This window comes from Podarcis muralis, chromosome 1 (assembly GCF_964188315.1).
Source record: "Podarcis muralis chromosome 1, rPodMur119.hap1.1, whole genome shotgun sequence".
NCBI classification, from domain to species: domain Eukaryota; kingdom Metazoa; phylum Chordata; class Lepidosauria; order Squamata; family Lacertidae; genus Podarcis; species Podarcis muralis.
The window spans coordinates 136,559,812-136,580,348 of NC_135655.1; the positions used below are offsets into that span (position 1 = coordinate 136,559,812).

Sequence of the window (20,537 nt, forward strand, 5' to 3'; positions counted from 1 at the left end):
CCCTGGAATGTGGCAAGCTATTTTCTAGAGCTCGTGTCACTAATTGCTGATACTGCGTGACTACGGGAGATCGATGGAACGTCCGGCAGCTGGCTTGGGGCCATGATGGACTTTGTCTCCCTGGCAGTATCCCAACAACAGGTTTCAGGCCCAGATTCACGGCACTTACAGGAGAGTAAGACTGCGACGGACTGCTGAGAGGTATGTGGAGGAAAAGCGAAAGTGAGGCTTTTCGTTTGCCGCGGCAAAGTCCCTTTGATGTCCGGCTGGCCTAATTGGTCTGGGAGTCGAGCCAAGCAGAGGCCTAGATTTATGAGCTGCCGAGATAAGAAGTCTTTGAAGGCATAAAAGACTCACGGCTCAAGTAAAAAGCTGGAATGGAGTTTTTCCAGGCTTCTGAGGCTGCTGAGTGCCCAAAGCTAAATGGCCACAATTATGCGACCTGGGCTGTGTGAAAGTTTACTACGACAGTTTGGAGTGTGGCATACTGTGTGTGAGGCCCCTCCAGTTCCTCTGACAGATAGATGGAGGGCCCAGGATTCGAGGGCCATGGACGTAATAGTCTTGTCCGTCTCTCTGGAGGAAATTAAAACGTTAGCTGGCAACGTGACTGCACGTAAGATGTGGAATGCTTTGAAAATAGCCCATCTGTCAGTCATCCCAGCCCAGAGTTTGACTGCATCGGAGGTCCTGGCTGTTTCCCAGAATGCGAGTGAATGCAGGGATGCCAAGGGCACCGGTTGCAAGCTGCAGGGGGAGCTGACTGTGAAGTCATCCCAGGCAGCATTCCAGCCTCCAGGGGGAGCCAAGGAGTCGGCAGCAGAGAGCTCTGTTTCTCATGGGAGCCAAGGTCATCCTCACAGATACCGGAAGGCCAGAAGCGAACAGAGACAGAAGTCTGCAGATGGCCAGAAGCAGAGGGAGGGTGAAAAGCCCAAGCCAGGGAAAAACAAGGCTTTGTTTGCTGGCACAGCTTCACCAAAGGCTAAAGGTGAGTCTGATGGCCAGGAGCAGGGGGGCAAGCTGCAAAAGCCCACGCCGGTGGAAAACAAGGTTTTGCTTGCTGAAAAGTCTGCTCCAAAGGCCAAGGCCAGGTTTGTTATTGATTCAGGGTGTACCTGCCATGTGTCGAAAGACCGCCATCTCTTTATCTCCTTCAAGCCTCAAGACGGAGAGATCCACCTGGCTGACGGGAAGACGTTACGAATTGCAGGAGAAGGGACTGTGAAACTGGCAAGTCTGCACACTACCATCAAAGATGTACTGTATGTTCCAGGTGCTGCAGACAACTTGCTCAGTGTCCCACAGCTGACTGGGCATGGCTTTGAGATATCCTTCAAGAGGAGCATCTGTGTCATCAGAAAAGGCAAAGAGGACATTTTGCATGCAAAGTTTATGGATGGCTTGTTCTGTTTAACTTATGAGGACAACAGTGCTGTTGCTGTGTCTAATGCTGATTCTTGTTGTGTTGCACAAACTAACAAAGTTCTCCATGCAGGATGCATTCACGATGCACATCGAAGATTTTGTCACCTCTTGGAAGGCACTGGCCAAGATGCCAGAGCTGGTTGAGGGTTTGAACATCAAACCCTGTAAGTTTCACATGAAATGTGTATCTTGTGCAGAGAACAAGGTGAAGGTTGCTCCAAAAGGCAAGGAGTCTAGCAGGCAGGCTTCCAAACCCTACCAGCTAGTCCACGCAGACCTGGTTGGTCCACTTGCGCCCTCTTTGGGTAGAGCAAGGTACTTCATGGTTCTAATTGATTCTTTTTCCAGGTACATTCATGTGTTTATGCTCGAGCAGAAATCACAAGCGTTTCCTAGGTTCAAGGCATTCTGTGCTTGGTTGGAGAATGTTCACGGTAAACGTATCGGCTGTCTATTTACTGATCGGGGCTGGGAGTTCACTTCTCAGCAGTTTGAAGCTTTCCTGACTGAGAAGGGAATCCAGCATGACTTGTCAACGCCCAGATCGCCATGGATGAATGGGCTAGCGGAGCGAGCAAATCAAACGTTGCTGCAAGGAATGAAAACCTTGTTGCATGATGCCAATCTCCCTGATAAGTTTTGGGGGGAGGCTCTGTCGAATTTTGTTTACACTTTTAATCGCAGATTGTCATCACCTATTGGTTGTACTCCCTATGAGAAGATGTTTGGTAAGAAACCTTGCGTCAAGCACATGAGAATCTTTGGTTCTGACATGTGGGTACACACCCCACAAAGCAACAAGCTTGGGAAGCGTGGGGCACATGGTTTGTTCATGGGGTACGAAAAAGGTGCATACAGAGTATGGATGACTGACTCTAAGTCCATTAAGTTCACAAGGAGTGTTGAGTACAATCCTAAGTGGGGGGGGGGGGAAATGTGGGAATTTTCCAGAGTTACCCAGAGGAAGATGAAGGTGATGTGAAAAAAGCAGATCATGCTGAGGAAGCTGAGGAAGCTGAGGATGATGATGATGATCAGAGTTCGGATTCCAGCTCAGTGGGCGGCGCTGCTGCTGATGTCGGTGACAGTGATGACACAGCAGACTACAAGAGCGCAAAGGCCTCAGTCAGACCATCTCACACCAACTGGAAGAACCACTGTTCACCATTGGTCACTTTTCTCCTAAGAAAGAGGAGATGAGTCCAGAAGATTTGCGTCTAGTATGCAAGTCTGAGAGAGCCACGAAGGGCAGACCTCCAAAGAGATTTGCTGATGAGTTTGCTAAGACGGCAACTGCTGTTCTTAGTAGCTCAGAGAAGGTGTGGGAACCTTCAAGCTTCAAAGAGGTTCAGGAGTTAACCTCTAAAGATGCTGAGCCTTGGCTTAATGCCATGAAGGCTGAAGTTGATTCCTTGAATAGGAACCAAACTTGGGAACTGGTACCGGTAGTCCCAGGGATGAGACTGGTTGGCAGCAAATGGGTCTTCAAGGCCAAGACAGACCAGAATGGCAAGGTTGTCAGACACAAAGCCAGATTGGTTGCCAGAGGTTTTTCACAGGTACCAGGACAGGATTACCACGAGACCTACTCTCCCACCGTCAAATATGAGAGCATTCGGCTGATGCTCAAGATCGCTGCGGACGAGAAACTGCATGTTTCCCATCATGACATTAATACAGCTTTTTTGTACGGGATTTTGGGGGAGGAGCTGTACATGCTTCCACCTGACGGGATGCAGATACAGAAGGGAATGGTCTGTAAACTGCAGAAATCCTTATATGGTCTCAAGCAGAGTGCCAGGTGTTGGAACACAAAACTCACTGAGACGTTGCTTTCTCTAGGTTTTCACCAGGGCAAGGCTGATCCATGTGTGTTTGTCAAGGAGGAGGGGCAAAACAAACTGTATTGTTTATGTTTTGTTGATGATCTTCTGATGTTTTGGAAGAATCAGGCTTTCTATCAAAGCACCCTAGCTCAGCTGAAGGAGCACTTTGACATGAAGGATCTTGGTGAGGTATCCAACTATCTTTCTCTGCAGGTGGAGAGGGACGAAGCAGGTAATTTTCTGGTACACCAAACACAGAAAATTGCTGATGTATTAACAAGGTTGAATTTGGTTGATGCAAACCCAGCAGACACACCGATGGTGACAGGTTACCATGTAGATAGTACTGCTGAAGCGTTTTCTGACACAACGCTGTACAGATGCATTCTAGGCAAGTTGAATTTTATTGCTAGGTGCTCAAGACCTGACATAGCTGTAAGCACTAACCTGCTTAGCAGACATGCTAACAATCCTACTGTTCAGGATTGGAAAGCTCTGAAGCGCATAGCCCGCTATTTGAAAGGGACTTTGCACTACAGGCTGAGGTTCACCAGTCAGAAGACTGGAGGTCTTGAAATCTTTGCAGATGCAAGTTTTGGAAGTGACACCACGGATGGTACAAGCACTTCTGGAGTATGCTACATGTACAACCACTGCCTGTTTGACTGGTTGTGCAAAAAGCAGACGACAGTGAGCCTAAGTTCCTGTGAAGCAGAACTCAATGCTCTGTCATTTTCACTCATGGATTGTGAATGGTTGATGCAACTGTTTAAGGACATCAGAGTTTCTGTGAAATGTCCTATACAAGTGTATCAAGACAATAGATCTTGTTTGGCTTTGCTGAACTCGGAGAGTTGCAAGCAAAGAACCAAGTACTTGCAGATTAAGCTACATCGTGCAAGAGAGTGTATTCAGAAAGGACTCATTCAGGTGTCCTACATGCCAGGAAATGAAATTCCTGCTGATCTGTTGTCTAAGGTTGTTAACAGAGAACAACTTAAGGTTTATGTACAAAGGTTGCAATTGGGTTGAACCACAGGTACTACAGGTTACACGGAAAGGGGAAGGATGTTAGGATATTTCCGTTCCACCTTAAAAGGGAGCAGGATGTTTGTGTCACAGCCTGCGTATTTCCTGTTTCACAGGATGTTTCTGTTGTGTCTTTGCTTTCGTTTCTCTCTTCATGCCTGAACGCTGAAGCAGGCAGTCATGTTTTTCTTTGTTCTGACCAACACTGAATAAACTTGTAAATATGCTCTCCTGCGTGCATCTTTTGCTGTGCATTATCTGCTGATAAGAGTGTGCACCAGCCCTGGAATGTGGCAAGCTATTTTCTAGAGCTCGTGTCACTAATTGCTGATACTGCGTGACTACGGGAGATCGATGGAACGTCCGGCAGCCGGCTTGGGGCCATGATGGACTTTGTCTCCCTGGCAGTATTCATTGCACTGCTCATATAACGTAATGATGAAGTAGTCTTTGTTTATCAGATGATTGCTGCTTAGTTCCTAGAAGCCTAATGACTGCCCTTCCAGCTATGGCCCTGAGAGAATCAAGAAGGGAGAGGAGGGGAGGTCTGAGCTAAGTAAAGTCTCTCCTCACCTTGCCTAACACTCAACAGTAGTGCCAGATGTGTCCATCAAAAGGACATTCTGTCACAACTGTCACATCATGGGCCATACATGAGAGTGGGCTCTAGCACATCACCATAGGACCGTCAAGCCAAGCTTCAGGTTTGTCTCGCCTCTGTCCATGACAGATTTAGCCAGTTAGTTCAACTCAATCGATGAAATTAAGCTCCAACCCCCAAATTAGATCTCATCACCTTTTAGGGTTTCTAGGCCCAGGTCCTGAGAGGAACACTCTGCACACAGCTGATATTATCCATGGGCATTCTGTGAGCTTTCTCCCAGTTTAGATTTATGTACAGGTGTCCCTCTACTTATGCAGGGGTTGCGTTCTGGGCCCCTGCACACATAAGCAAAAATCGCATAAGTGGGGAGCACCCTCTAAATGTCAATTTCCCCCCTGCTTTCCAGCTCTCTCGGCACACAACTCTCTCTTCTACTAGAATTGAAGTTCTGGGACCAGCTGGAGGATGCACAGAAAAGTAGCTACTGCTCAAACGATTTTTCCACCAAAAGGAAACCAAAGCCAGGTAAGTGCCAAAGCCACTTGGGGAAACATGGAATGTGCCAAAATCTCTATGTGCTAACTATTTAAGTCTGAAGACTGCTAGAAGAAATCAGTGTCACTGTAGTTAGTAGGTTAAGAAACAGAGAGTGATAAGAATTGGGTGGGGGGCAGAGTACCAGAATTAGCAAAGCTGGTATATCTGCACACTTCCTTGTTATCCTCCTTTCCCTTTCTTAGCATATGCAACTACAGAGAGCCACTAATTTCTTCAGCCCTTTTCCATGAAGCTTGAAATACGCAGGAAGGCATCTTCACACACAAAAGAGACACCATAGAGCTATAGTCCTTCTCCACACCTCCATTGTCGCGGCCTTCTCTAAACAGTAGTTCTTCCGAGGGACAATTTATACAAATGAAAGTATGTCTATAAATATATTTTTCTGAAACTGTCACTAGGAAACTAATAATTCCATTGTATCTCTAGAAAGTCTAATAGAACATGAAGACATAACAGGCATTTGCAGAGAGGCAATTCTCTACACACAGCTATCATAATCATTATCAAATTATGCCATGCATTGCAGCACTTGGGGAGAAAAGAATTAGATGTATTCAGGAGGGATGTCAAATTCTAGATGCCCACACCTCTCTGACTTAGATATCCCACTTTGTTCTCTATGTTCACTCATAACGAAGCAGTCATGCAGCTAGACCTACCTAGTCCCATTAAATATCTCCAATTTTACTCCATTAAATACCTCCAATTTTACTCCATGTAGACAGCAACTTGAGCAATGTTTGCAATGTGAGGGTGAAGATAAAGACCCCTCTACATATACTCCTGCTTTAAACTTCAAACTATGTCTATGTAAAGAGAGAAGACAACACCTGCCTCCATTAATTACATATTTTAACTAGGATTCTAACCCAAATATTTATACTAGCGTTCCTCCATAGCTTTTTACTAATCTGTTCTTAAAAGGTAAAGATAAAGGGACCCCTGACCATTAGGTCCAGTCGTGACCGACTCTGGGGTTGCGGTGCTCATCTCACTTTATTGGCCGAGGGAGCCGGCGTACAGCTTCCAGGTCATGTGGCCAGCATGACTAAGCCGCTTCTGGCAAACCAGAGCAGCACACGGAAATGCCGTTTACCTTCCTGCTGGAGCGCTACCTATTTATCTACTTGCACTTTGGCGTGCTTTCAAACTGCTAGGTGGGCAGGAGCAGGGACCGAGCATTCCCCGTCACGGGGATTCGAACTGCCGACCTTCTGATCGGCAAGTTCTAGGCTCTGTGGTTTAACCCACAGCGCCACCCGCGTCCCTGTTCTTAGAACACTGCAATTGTAGAACAAAGCCAACAAACTTACAAAAAGCTCTAATGGATTACATGCTTTTTGGAAAACAGTAGCGCGAGCTCACACACGAATATGATGTTTGGAGAGGATATTGTACTGAACATCAGTGTAAACTGCACTCTGTATTGGCATGAGGTCTTGTCATGTTCTGCATATTCATTTTGATTTTAAAAACCTCCTGCCTTCATAAAGAATATGTACTATTGTAACACTGCATTATACGATGTCCTGTTTTCCATGTTTTTAATGCAATGAACACATGAACATTTGATATCTAGTTTACACTAACCTAATTTCCATGTAGTTTTGGTTCTGGTGTGTAAATATTAAGGGAGTGGAGATGAATACTATCTTATATCTGGAAGGCTATCTCATCCACATAATTTATAGCATTAAGGTTCCACTTATAGTTTTTAAAATGACATTGTCTCAGTTAAGAACTAATAGTTTCTGCAGATCTGTAATAAGTTTGTAACAGCTGTGGCTTCTAAGGGAGCACCTGTAATGATCTGGTCGGTGTACACTTTTGGATGCAACAGAGGAAACTGACTAAAAATCTCAGCAGGTTCCCTTCAGGATCAGGATCTTTGTATGTAATTAATTAAATACTTATTTACCCACTTTCACTATATATGGACTACATACATAAAACATGCCCAGTGTTTTTGAAAGGAGGACCATCAAAACTACCTGGCAAACAGTCATTCTGTGCTAAAGCACAGAATGAACTCAGGCTTGCTAGAGAGGTTAAAAGCAACAAAAAAGGCTTTTATGGGTATGTCCGTAGCAAAAGGAAGAACAAAGAAACCGTGGGGTCACTCAGAGGAGAAGATGGTGAAATGCAAACAGGGGACACAGAAAGGGCTGAACTCCTCAATGCCTTCTTTGCCTCAGTCTTCTCCGATAAAGAAAACAATGCCCGACTTGAAGAATTTGGAGCAAATGATTCAGCAGAGGAAACACAGCCCAGAATAACTAAGGAGATAGTACAAGAATACTTGGCTAGTTTAGATGTATTCAAGTCTCCAGGGCCAGATGAACTGCATCCAAGAGTATTAAAAGAACTGGCAGATGTGATCTCAGAACCACTGGCAGTCATCTTTGAGAATTCCTGGAGAACAGGCGAAGTCCCGGCAGACTGGAGGAGGGCAAATGTTGTACCTATTTTCAAAAAGGGGAAAAGAGAGGACCCAAATAATTACCGCCCAGTCAGTCTGACATCAATACCAGGGAAGATTCTGGAGCAGATCATTAAGCAAACAGTCTGTGAGCACCTAGAAAGGAATGCTGTGATCACCAATAGTCAGCATGGATTTCTGAAAAATAAGTCATGTCAGACTAACCTGATCTCGTTTTTTGACAGAATTACAACCTTGGTAGATGAAGGGAACGCAGTGGATGTAGCCTACCTTGATTTCAGCAAGGCATTTGACAAGGTGCCCCATGATATTCTTGTAAAGAAGCTGGTAAAATGCGGACTTGACTATGCTACCACTCAGTGGATTTGTAACTGGCTGACTGACAGAACCCAAAGGGTGCTCATCAATGGTTCCTCTTCATCCTGGAGAAGAGTGACTAGTGGGGTGCCACAGGGTTCTGTCTTGGGCCCGGTCTTATTCAACATCTTTATCAACGACTTGGATGATGGACTCAAGGGCATCCTGATCAAATTTGCAGATGACACCAAACTGGGAGGGGTGGCTAACACCCCAGAGGACAGGATCACACTTCAAAACGACCTTGACAGATTAGAGAACTGGGCCAAAACAAACAAGATGAATTTTAACAGGGAGAAATGTAAAGTATTGCACTTGGGCAAAAAAAATGAGAGGCACAAATACAAGATGGGTGACACCTGGCTTGAGAGCAGTACATGTGAAAAGGATCTAGGAGTCTTGGTTGACCACAAACTTGACATGAGCCAACAGTGTGATGCGGCAGCTAAAAAAGCCAATGCAATTCTAGGCTGCATCAATAGGAGTATAGCATCTAGATCAAGAGAAGTAATAGTGCCATTGTATTCTGCTCTGGTCAGACCTCACCTGGAGTACTGTGTCCAGTTCTGGGCACCATAGTTCAAGAAGGACACTGACAAACTGGAACGTGTCCAGAGGAGGGCAACCAAAATGGTCAAAGGCCTGGAAACGATGCCTTATGAGGAACGGCTAAGGGAGCTGGGCATGTTTAGCCTGGAGAAGAGGAGGTTAAGGGGTGATATGATAGCCATGTTCAAATATATAAAAGGAAGTCACATAGAGGAGGGAGAAAGGTTGTTTTCTGCTGCTCCAGAGAAGCGGACACGGAGCAATGGATCCAAACTACAAGAAAGAAGATTCCACCTAAACATTAGGAAGAACTTCCTGACAGTAAGAGCTGTTCGACAGTGGAATTTGCTGCCAAGGAGTGTGGTGGAGTCTCCTTCTTTGGAGGTCTTTAAGCAGAGGCTTGACAACCATATGTCAGGAGTGCTCTGATGGTGTTTCCTGCTTGGCAGGGGGTTGGACTCGATGGCCCTTGTGGTCTCTTCCAACTCTATGATTCTATGATTCATCCAAAAGCTAACAGAGTTCAATCAATTTTATTCATGGTTGGTCAATTCAATTCAAGGAGAACCACATCCAGAAGGAGCGCTGGACATAAAAAGTTGCCTTCTGTTGAGTAAGGTCATTGGTCTATCTAAACCATTACTGTGCACTCCAGCGGTGGGGAATCTAAGATCCTCCAGATATTGTTGAACTGCATCTCCCACCATCCCTGGCCATTGCCATGCAAGATGGGGTGATGGAAGCTGGTTCCCCATCCCTGATGTACTCTGACTGGTACAAAAATGGTATTTCCAGGCATTGCCATGTGAAATTATTTTAAATGTCAATGCCAGAACAGAACATCAGACCTTCTTCATGCAACTAATGTGTAATACCATCAGAGATGGGTAAATCTTTCTCTTTTTCTCACTTTTCCAGTAACAAGTTCATCTTATTTCCATGGCAGTTTGTGGATTTCCCCCCACTAAAGTCCACATGAAACTGCACCAGCACATTAGTGCAAATTTCTCCAAGCACACACACATTTCTATGCAATTTCCCCTAATATAATACCTTTCATGCTATATGCATTTTTATGCACACTTTACCCTGGCATACGTATTTCTGTACCGACTACTTGGCTTTTGTTGCGAAATTAAGAGAAGTGTGAATCTTGGAAGTTGGCTGTGTTCACATATTTTTTTGGAAAGTACAAATTAAGGAAAATCACCTTTAAATGTGGTCTAAACTCCAAAGCCTAGGGCTTGCCAATCAGAAGGTTGGCAGTTTGAATCCCTGCGATGGGGTGAGCTCCCATTGCTTGGTCCCAGCTCCTGCCTATCTAGCAGTTTGAAAGCATGCCAAAAAGTGCAAGTAGATAAATAAGTACCGCTCCGGCGGGAAGGTAAACGGCGTTTCCGTGCACTGCTCTGGTTCGCCAGAAGCGGCTTAGTCATGCTGGCCACATGACCCAGAAGCTGTGCGCTGGCTCCCTCAGCCAGTAAAGTGAGATGAGCGCCGCAACCCCAGAGTTGTTCGCGACTGGACTTAACTGTCAGGGGTCCTTTACCTTTAAATGCAAAGAGAACCAAATTTGACTTTCATCTCTAATTACCACAGATATATGGTCCATGGCACACAGAGCCAGTAAGAGTTCAGGTGCATGCTTGTATCTGCATTGTAATGCTCATCCAGACCCCTCTGAACCTGCTGGAAGTAATATTTGGGTGCAGATGGAAAGGTGAGTCCCACTATCTGTTGAACATGACTAGCTGCACTGAATTAAAGTCTTATTCTCCTTGTTCTGTGGATCCAATTCCTTTTTGCTGCTGCTACCACTACATGACATGTTACATCTTGGCACAGATAGATAGAGAGGGAAAGGGAGGTAAGTGTGGAATACAATTGGGTGGAAAGGGAATGAAAGAGGAAAATAAAAAAGAATTAAGTGTTCCTAAAGCAGAGATTCTTACAAGCGGGGGTTCTTGTAGTAAAGGGAGTCTCCTTACTGTCATCTAAAAAGTCTTCTTCCTCATCCTCCTTTCTCAGTCTTCGCTTGGTCTCCTCATCATAAATGAGGCCCAGCAGATTGGCTGGGCTCTCACTCTCACTATGGCAGAGTTCGTTGAGACGGATGCCAATTGCCTGCCAAGAGAAAGAAAGAAGGAAAATAATGAAGTGTTACAAAGGTAACTTATGGTAGCAAAGCTTCACCAGAGAGCCGGAGGTTTCAAATAAAGAACATGGCCGGTGTGCTTGAAAGAGTTAAAGACTGAGATTAGGGGTGTTTGCAAATTTATCAGGTGGGATTTATCAGGTGGGACTGTTCTGCGACTTGTTCAAGGTAAAGAGGGGATCTGTAAGAGGCTGCATGAGTTGAAGCAGAGAACTGTAAAGCACTTAGAGGGGCCTCAGTGACCCTGGCATTAAAACATTGCAGACAACCATCTACTAAAAGAAAAACTATGTCTCTAAGCTTACCACATAGGGAAAACACCAGGGTGCTGAGGGGAGGTGGAGCAGCTTTGCTCAAGTCTCTACCCTGAGGAAAACAATGTGGGAAGGAGGAGATTTTCAGAGCTGAGCATACCTCTCTAAGCTTGAGGAAGATATCAAGAGGTGAGTGGGCAGAGAGGGGAGCTCTGTTATGCCTGAAAGGTTAAGCTTGCAGTAAGAGAATGTTTTACACAGAAAGCAAAACTCTTTTAAAGGTAAAGGTAATGGTACCCCTGCCCGTTCGGGCCAGTCTTGCCAGACTCTAGGGTTGTGCGCCCATCTCACTTAAGAGGCCGGGGGCCAGCGCTGTCCGGAGACACTTCCGGGTCACGTGGCCAGCGTGAAGAAGCTGCTCTGGCGAGCCAGCACCAGCGCAGCACACGGAAACGCCGTTTACCTTCCCGCTATAAAGCGGTACCTATTTATCTACTTGCACTTTTAAGGGTGCTTTCGAACTGCTAGGTTGGCAGGCGCTGGGACCGAGCAACGGGAGCGCACCCCACTGCAGGGATTCGAACCGCCGACCATGCGATCGGCAAGTCCTAGGCGCTGAGGTTTTACCCACAGCGCCACCCGCGTCCCTAAACTCTTTTAGTTCTTCTCAAACTAAAATCAAGTTTGGCTTCAAATCTCCTTTACTTATTTATCTACAATTTGGCAGGTTTCTTACCCAGGGGCATCTCTCTCATGCCTGCAATTTTCAGACCAATTTGCCCACAAAACACTTAGGGAGATTCAGGGGTCCCCCCTGCTTTTTAAACAAAATTAAGCTTCAAACAGTGCCTAGCACCTGGGCTGATTTGCCCATAAATTGGCAAGCTTTATCCACTCTGGAAGGGCTGGTATGACTCCAAATTCCATCCAGTTCTGTCAAAAGGGAAAGACATAGTCTCTAAAATATTTGGTCTGAACCAAATCTGGTGGCCAGGGCACGCCTCTAATTTAAATGATCCAAAGGGTTCAAACTCCATTAGTTTCCATTTTTTAACATGTTTCTGTTTATATTGAACTGGTTCAAAATTTGAAAAGAAATAGAATAGATTATTATCATAAAACTTAACATTTATACAGTACTTTAAAATGCTCCAAGTACTTCAACATATCTTTCGATAATCCTTATGAGAGTCCCATAAGGCAGATCAGCATCATTACCCACATATTGAAGACTGAGGGACAAGCCCAGCATAGAGTGATTTGCCTTAAGGCAGAAGCAACAGTCAAACCAGGAACTCTTTTTTATTTATTAGATTTCTACTCCCTCTGCAGCACACAGAAATCCCAGAATGGATCATATAACAAATTCAAATAATATTCTATGTAATCATTATGTCACATAAAACAAAGTCTTATACAAATTTTCATGAGGACTTTAAAAAAACTGCAAACTGATGCAGAAACACAGCAAGCTGAAAAATGAGAAACTAAAATGAAAAATGAGAAGCTAAAATGAAAAGAACTGAATAAAGTCAAATGCAACTGTACTAAGAAGAAAAAGCTGGAATCCTCCTCTCCAGGTAAGCTTTATATGTGCAGGTGTTTTTAAAAAAGAAATTAATAAGGAAGATGGAGTTCAACTGTGCAATCCCTTTAGTCCTTCTCACCCAACTTAAACTTAAAAGTACATGTAACTGAACTGGATGAATATTCTCTCTCCACGCTGCATCCTTATCTCAGCTCCCCCCCCCCCCTTCCTTCATTGGCCATTTCTATCATTAGGCAGAATCAGGAGACTGTCTCAGGCTGTGGATGAAGAAAGGAGTGGTGACAGGTCCCCCACCCAGTCATTCCCAATGACAGCTCTCAGCTCACCATTACCATCCTCACCAGCTGAAACCAGTGACACTTGTTGGGCTGGGCTGGCTGGCTCTCTCGCTTACTTGCCTTCTCCCAAAGCATCTCATAAAACACCACTGAGAAAGACCTTTGAAAGGCAAAGTGACAGCCATCCAGGTCACATGCACCAGAAGGCATTGCACATGGTACTGCTCTGCTCATGTGATGCAGGCTGGTGGAGGATAACTTCTGAAGGTGGCTACTCTGACTTCCAGGTTTCTAGCATGTACCTGTTTCCTGTTTCCAGATAGGTCTAGAAAGCAATATGGAATGTTCAGAACTAAACACAAATGTTTCTGAATAATGTTGATTACGAGAGAGAGAGAGAGAGAGAGAGAGAGAGAGAGAGAGAAAGGTTGAACTTACATCTCCCCATTGATAGAAGAGCTTGGCCGCGTTCCACTGTAACTTCTGGTTACGTTTGTTCCCCACTATTGGGGAGCGCCCACGGGAAAGACCCTTTTTAGTGATGTTCACATGGTGTCCCTTCATCCACTCTGGCCAGTTGCCACGGTTGCAGCGGTGAACGAAGCGAGCACATTCCAGGAAAAGGGCGGCTCTTGCTACCACTGGTGCCTCCTAGAATGTGTTGTGAAAATGTCATTAACAGTTTTTAAAAACCCAAACATTTCTTAAAAAATGTGGTACCAATTTATATACTCAAACTGACAGGATTTAGATTTCATAATTCAGCCACAAGGTAGTTTATTGAGTCAAATATGATAGATCGCTCATGTGGTCATGCCAATTCATTAGATGACAAGGGCAGAAGTAGCCTATAATATCAATTTGGTAATGGCTTCAACCAAACAAGCAATGCCATAGTTACAGTTTCTCTTCAGTTATTTAGAGAAAAATTGTTAAGTGCTATTATTAAATATACTGATTTTGCTTTCTTAGGAGCAAGTATCCACTGAATTGAATTGCAACACCCACAGCCAGGTTGCTGATATTCCCAATGAAAGTTCTGAAGACAAGACTGCTTTTTTATATTCCTACTAAAAACCTTTAAATGGCATGCCCCTGATCTTCAGGCAGTGCCGTTTCCATGATTCTAGAGCAGGTAGTCATCACTCTTTTTTGACCAGTGGGTATATTTTAAATCTGAGAGTGCTGGGGGTGCCAGTCTCAAAATGGCTGCCATCAGGTTTGCCAACGTGAATAAAATATTGGGGATGGGGATAGGAAACAATACCCCACATAATCAATCACATGATGTGGTGCACACACACCATTTGAATGGCAATGTCCACCAACTTTTGAGATGCAGCCCCCTCAAATACTTTATTGGTGGGGTGAAGGGACCTCGGCCCCTAGGAGTTGGTTCCTATGGCTGCAATAGAAGGTGTGTGCCACAACACAAAGTGGCTGCAATGGGAAGCATGGCATTACACAATATAAGAGAGACAACCATCCCTGACAACCTTATGCTTACTATGGGAAACCAGCTATTTGCTGCTGGTTCTTATTGTGGAGATCACACAGAGAGAGAGAGATGCTGTCGCTTCTAATAAAAACAGGTAGCATTCCTCAGGAGTAGGAAAAATATACACCACTCTCATTGCACAGAAATCACTTAGAAGGTACCTGCACATTTTGCCCCATAAGTTACTTTCTAGAAGGGCTACAACAGTTGTATAACTCTTGCAAGGATTTTAAAAGGTACCAGTGACCAATTCAGATAGTCCAAGAATTGACAGACGCAGCAATTGGAGAAAAGGAAAGTGAGGTTTATTGCTGAGCAATAATTGACCCAGTGGAATCTTTTCCAAAAGACTGGGCCCTGAGCCCTATCGCCCAGGGGCTTTTATACCTGAGTACATACATCACAGATCATGACATAATAGGATACAATTGCGAACGGCAGCAAAATAAGCTAATCAGCGCAATACAAGCCTTGCTCCTGACCGTACAAAGAGTTCTCTCCCAACTTCTGCTTTTTAGTTTGAACACCAGTCCAACCTTTCCCCCAGATTTATAGCAAGTAAAGAGGAACTTTGGCTGTTGAGCTCCTAAGCGGCCATCTGCTATAAGGGACATTCTGCGGTTTCCTGTTTCACTGCTCAGACCTTGTCTGGACAAGGGGGGAAATGTGCCAGCACATCAGATTTATCGCTCCCCCCTTTATTGTTCAGTGAGATAGGGAGAGAACAAGGAGGTACTGGGACAAGGTTCATTTCGGATTTCTCAGATCTAAGCAATTTGCTATTAGGCTAAGCAGAAGCTTTCACGATTCAAACATGGATTATAGAATCACTGTAGAAATATCTGGTTATATGAATATATTGATAACTGATAACTGATTGTATGGATAACTGATTATATGAAAAGCATAAGGGTAAAATTCCTCCAGGTCCTGCTTCACAACAACGATGAAAGTCATAGTCCATGATACCTGTCTAGGGCTACCACTGGAAGCCTTGATGGGTGTCATGGCACCCAAAGGCATCAGACTGAAAATTCCTGGTCTAGAGCCTCCAGGAATAAAAGGTGCAAAGACTTTTTCATCTAGGTTGACCTGAATGCTGCAGACATTTGGATCCAATATAGTAAGCAATTCAAACTGGAGCAGTTCCTAGCTCATAAAACATTAGGCCAGTTCACCTTGGTTTGGCACTATAAGAACAAGCCATGTGCTCACATTCCCCCCTTCTTTTGATGTTCCCCGTCTCAATTCAATTAGCAACTTCCTGATTTATGGCAAACCATAGTTACTGGTGTCCCAGTCCCAAGTACATTTTGAAATAATACTCACCTTGTTTATCGTTCCTCTTATCTCTTCTTGTGATGCACATTTTAATTCAATTTTGTGCTAACTGCTGGATTGCGTTCTTCAAATATGAGAGGACACTTTGCAATAAGATCTATGGGTTGTACTAAACTAAGTTTTACTCAGAGTAGACCCAGTGAAATTAATGTTACTAACATAGTCATACCCATTAATTTCAGTGGTTCTACTTGAAACTTACTTGACTACTGCCCTATGGTTTGTGGCAAATCCACAACACGAGTAATAATAACCTCTCCACAACCTCTCCAGCTGAACCTCTCACTTGCAAAGGCTACATATTTAATTTCTTAATATGATACATCCCCAAAGTCCATTAATTAAAAAGTTAGAGAGACCATTCCACAGGTATTGGCTCCATCAGCCCTTGATTCTGCTGCAAATCCATATTTGATGAAACAGCTATGGCCCAGAAGAGATTATGTCACGGTGTATTTATTAGTTCTTAAGGTGCGACAAGATCTTCTTGTCATTTGGCTTGACAACCAGATATCATGTGAATCACACTTGTTGGTCTGATTATAAAACGTGTGTGTGTGTGTGTGTGTGTGTGTGTGTGTGTGTGTGTGTATCTGGGAGGGAGCCTGGTTCTATTAAAATGTTACTGTATTGATTCTGATGACCCTGGGGTTACATCTATTTCCTCCAATGCAGACAAGAACTTGCATGCTGAGGGGTCTCTCTACAGACAACCATGCCTATCACGCAGTTAGAGGAAAATCACTCAACATCAAGGGCGGGGCTAAAAGTGCAGCCCCACTAACTCCAGAGGGTTACTTCCCCGGCCCACAGAACCTTACCATGCAGCTGTGGGTAAAAATGAATATATTCCTTCTTTGAAATTATCCTGTCTTTCTGCCCCAATATGAGACACTCAAGGCAATTCACAATGAGATCCAATGCAAAATGCAAAACAACAATCCACAAAAAACAACCCAACAGAATTCAGTAAGACATAAAAAATGTTAATAAAAATGAAAAACAAAAACCAGCATATAACACCAATCAAATAATAAGAGAGAACAAGAGCATTGGGTGGAGGAGGGCAAGAGAACAAACTTTAAGTATCTAACAGACCAAATGCCTGTCCGGACAAAAACGTTTTCAGCCGGGAATGGAAAGTCTGAATGCTATAGTGGAAGCCAAATGAATATTCCAGGGCAGGGCATTCCTTCATGGCAAAAGGTGCCTTAGGAGACATTCCCACAAAACCAGCCTCAAATGCAAACAGGTCCTGAAGCAAGTCCATATTCTACTTCGTTCTATTCATTATATATACATATTGTATTTTTATGCTGTGAAACGGCCTGAGACCTACGGATGAAGGATAGAATACAAATTTACTAAGTAAATAGCAACAGCAACATAAGACTGCAGAGAGCCATCAGGCTCGCCTGGTCAGATTCTGAGTGTTCATGTGCCAAGCAGTTTGCTGTTGCTTAGTGGGAGAGAGGGGCATGGAACAGAAGAGTACATTTAGAAGACAACCTTGAGTTCAAAACTGAGAAAAACCTACTGTAGAGCATGAGGGATGAGGGAACCTGTGGTCTTCCAAATGTTGTTGGACTACAAAACCCATCATCCTTGAGTTCTAAATCAGGTTTTCCCAGCCACTGGACAAAGTGTTTTAATAAATGTGCTTGGAACTGGTCCAGCACCTTCATGTGCAAATAGCACATTTGAGGGGTGTTTTGGGGTGACATACTGCAGGGAGCATCTACTCCCATGTCGTGCCCCTGTTCAGAATTCCCATGGTTCATTTTCCTAAAGAAATAGGTATGTGCAGTTCTAAGCATGCCAAGTTAAACATGCTTTAAACTGTAAGCTATGGTTTGTCCCTGGTCTGCTCAAAAGGAGTTCATTGCCTGGCAACAAGGCCCTTAGTTCTTGATTGCATAATTAATTCCTGCAGGATCTTATGCCTAAAGAGGTCTCTCAGTCAAAAGGACTTGTGATGCAAATTCCTGTTGACCCATCCTTACACGTAAAGCAAGTGTTATAAGCATTGTCCTCAGAGAAAATTTGCATGCTGAATGTCAAGGTATTATGAAAATACCCTGCAATAGCTTACCTTACACCCAGAGCAATCTGAAGAAGCAGCGAGAGAAAGATGAAGATGTGTGACAGAATGGGTAAGGATGGATTCACACCACAGAGAAACACACCACAAATGAGGAGAAATGAATCAGCCAGGAGATGCATAGCTGAAAAGAACCACAGGTTACCACTCCACTCACGGTCAACAACAGAAAGCAAAACATCGCCACAAAGTTCTAACAAGATGGGCACTTTCTTTGAAATTCTGCTTACAAAATGGCCTCCCCACTTCCTCCATTACAGTTCTTTCGCTGGTTTTAAATATGGCAAGATAAAACAAAGGCAAAACTTAACTCCCAGTTAAACACTTTGGACACAGGTCATCCAGCAGAGCATGAGACTCTTTATCTCAGGATCATGGATTTGAGCGCCACATTGGGCAAAATATTTCTGCACTGCAAGGGGTTGGACTAGATGACCCTTGTGGACCCTTCCAATTCTACCATTCTATGAGTAGGTGCAGGGCAGGCCTAAGCACTGTGGGAAGGAGGGACAGCAGTTTACTCAGCCCTAGAGGTTAAGGAGAGGGAAGCAGCCCATAAGATGAAAACTGAGGTTGAATTTGAAGAATGTGCTTGAAGGTGTCTATACAAACTTATTTCCCTGTATCATTTGGCGTGCCCATGTGCGATTTACAGCAATTGCCGGAGAAGAAGCAGTGTTCTGAACAGTTACCTGCCACTCGCCCAGGCCCAGAGAGGGTGCTTGTAATTTGAAACTCTTAATACTTGCAATTTGAGAAACAGGGATGTTTGCCTACCCATGCAACATGCCTACTTGAGAACTACAAATCTCATCATCCCTTAGTCCCTTGCTGGTATTGTCTATCCCCGGGAAGAAAAACCACATGACACAGAATCCATCAGATAGACGGGATAGTGGGAGCCTGTACAGTTCACAAGTTTCCTAAAAAGGCATGAGCCAGGCTCCAGACAAAATGGGAATGGGAATGGGTGCATAAATGCTAGTTGTCATTTGTGTATGCATGCGATATACTGGCTGTAAACCAAGCCACAATAATACCTATGGAGCTTAAACAAAGAGACCTTAAGAAGCTATCAATCAATTTTCAAAAGAGACAAGACCTTTTATTTGGCAAGGGGAGCGGGGATGGTATGTGACCTGTTTGTACCTGGTCCAAACAAACAGTGCTTGGGCTCTGGGGCAGGGAGGCTATTTGGATGGATGAAAGTCATTTTACTGATTCTGCAGCCCCTCTTGCCTCACTCCCCACTTTATATATGGAAGAAGATATGTAGCTTTGAAGTTGTGATGGTATGTAGGCCCTTAGAAATGAGGCTCTGCAAAGACTAAAAAAAAGGATTCCAGGAACAGAGCCCCCCCACTTTAAATGTTTTAATTGATTTTTTAAAAAATACTGTATGCTGAGAAATAATACTGGTTGAAGTGAGCAAAGAAGCGCCAGACAAAAATATAAATAAAAAACGCCCAGACCTTTGCCTACAAAGTGCAGAGCAAAAGGTAAGTGTGGATAAGCCCTGAATCTAGCTGCTGTCAAATAACTGATGCATGTAGAAAGCTGCCCAGCTGAACTGACATGATACTGCTAGTGAATTGTAAACGTGTGTGCATGTGCAGAAATACATGCCATGCAATACAAGGGATTTTAAATACCAAAGCAGTGATTTGAATCACAATCGCTGTAAAACCAACCAAAGGCACAGAGGGTGAATGAGATGCAAGGAAAGCAAGAAGAACAAAGTAGCTGAAGCAACTGCAAGATTGAAAAATCATCATCTATGCTGGGCTTGGATCATCTAGGCCTTGGATCCACAAATCACCATTCGATGAATAAGTCATATACCAGAAAGCTTTGAAGACTCCCCTACCCTTCTGCCCCCCACAGTGAATTACTTGAGACTCACAGCTATGGCTTGCTTCAGTTATTTATAGCATCAGCTGAACATCTCTGCGGAGTTAAAGTAGTTGGAGCCATATATACCAGTCTTCTGTTTATAAGACATTTATAGAGGCTTAGTAATAGTTGTGAAATGTGGACCCTTAAAGAAATCTGAATATTAAAAGAGCTAAAACAAAAAAAATTCCTTCCAGTAGCACCTTAAAGACCAACTAAGTTAGTTCTTGGTATGAGCTTTCGTGTGCATGCACACTTCTTCAGATATACCAAGAACTAACTTAGTTGGTCTTTAAGGTGCTACTGGAAGGAATTTTTTTTGTTTTGACTATGGCAGACCAACACGGCTACCCATCTGTTATTAAAAGAGCTGTTTTCTTTAGGTGCAGCACAAATCTAGTAAATCAAATATCCTATCCAGGTATATATTCGCAGATACACGAAAATTTCCTTGTTTGTACTTAGCATTTATTGCATACTTTCCTTGTGTGTTTTTAAAAATCTCTTCCCACTTCACATCGCAGCTTATGCATTATTGAATTATTGGTTGTGAAGAGTGTTCAAGAAACATCATGCAGTTACTTACAAGATCGAGGGCAGCTGCCAGGATAGAGGCATCAGGGATTGTTCCTGGCTCACAACAGTTTAAGAGAAACTGAAAGCGCTTCATGCCT

General features: G+C 44.0%; 1 protein-coding gene across 1 annotated transcript in view; it reads right to left on the minus strand.

The window, feature by feature from the left end:
- Nucleotides 1-20,537, minus strand: part of UNC80 (unc-80 subunit of NALCN channel complex) — a 170,247-nt gene that overhangs the window by 91,814 nt on the left and 57,896 nt on the right. The window contains 3 exon segments of the mRNA XM_077919672.1: nucleotides 10,783-10,918; nucleotides 13,469-13,681; nucleotides 20,450-20,535. Of these exon segments, the coding sequence (XP_077775798.1) occupies nucleotides 10,783-10,918; nucleotides 13,469-13,681; nucleotides 20,450-20,535 (435 nt within the window).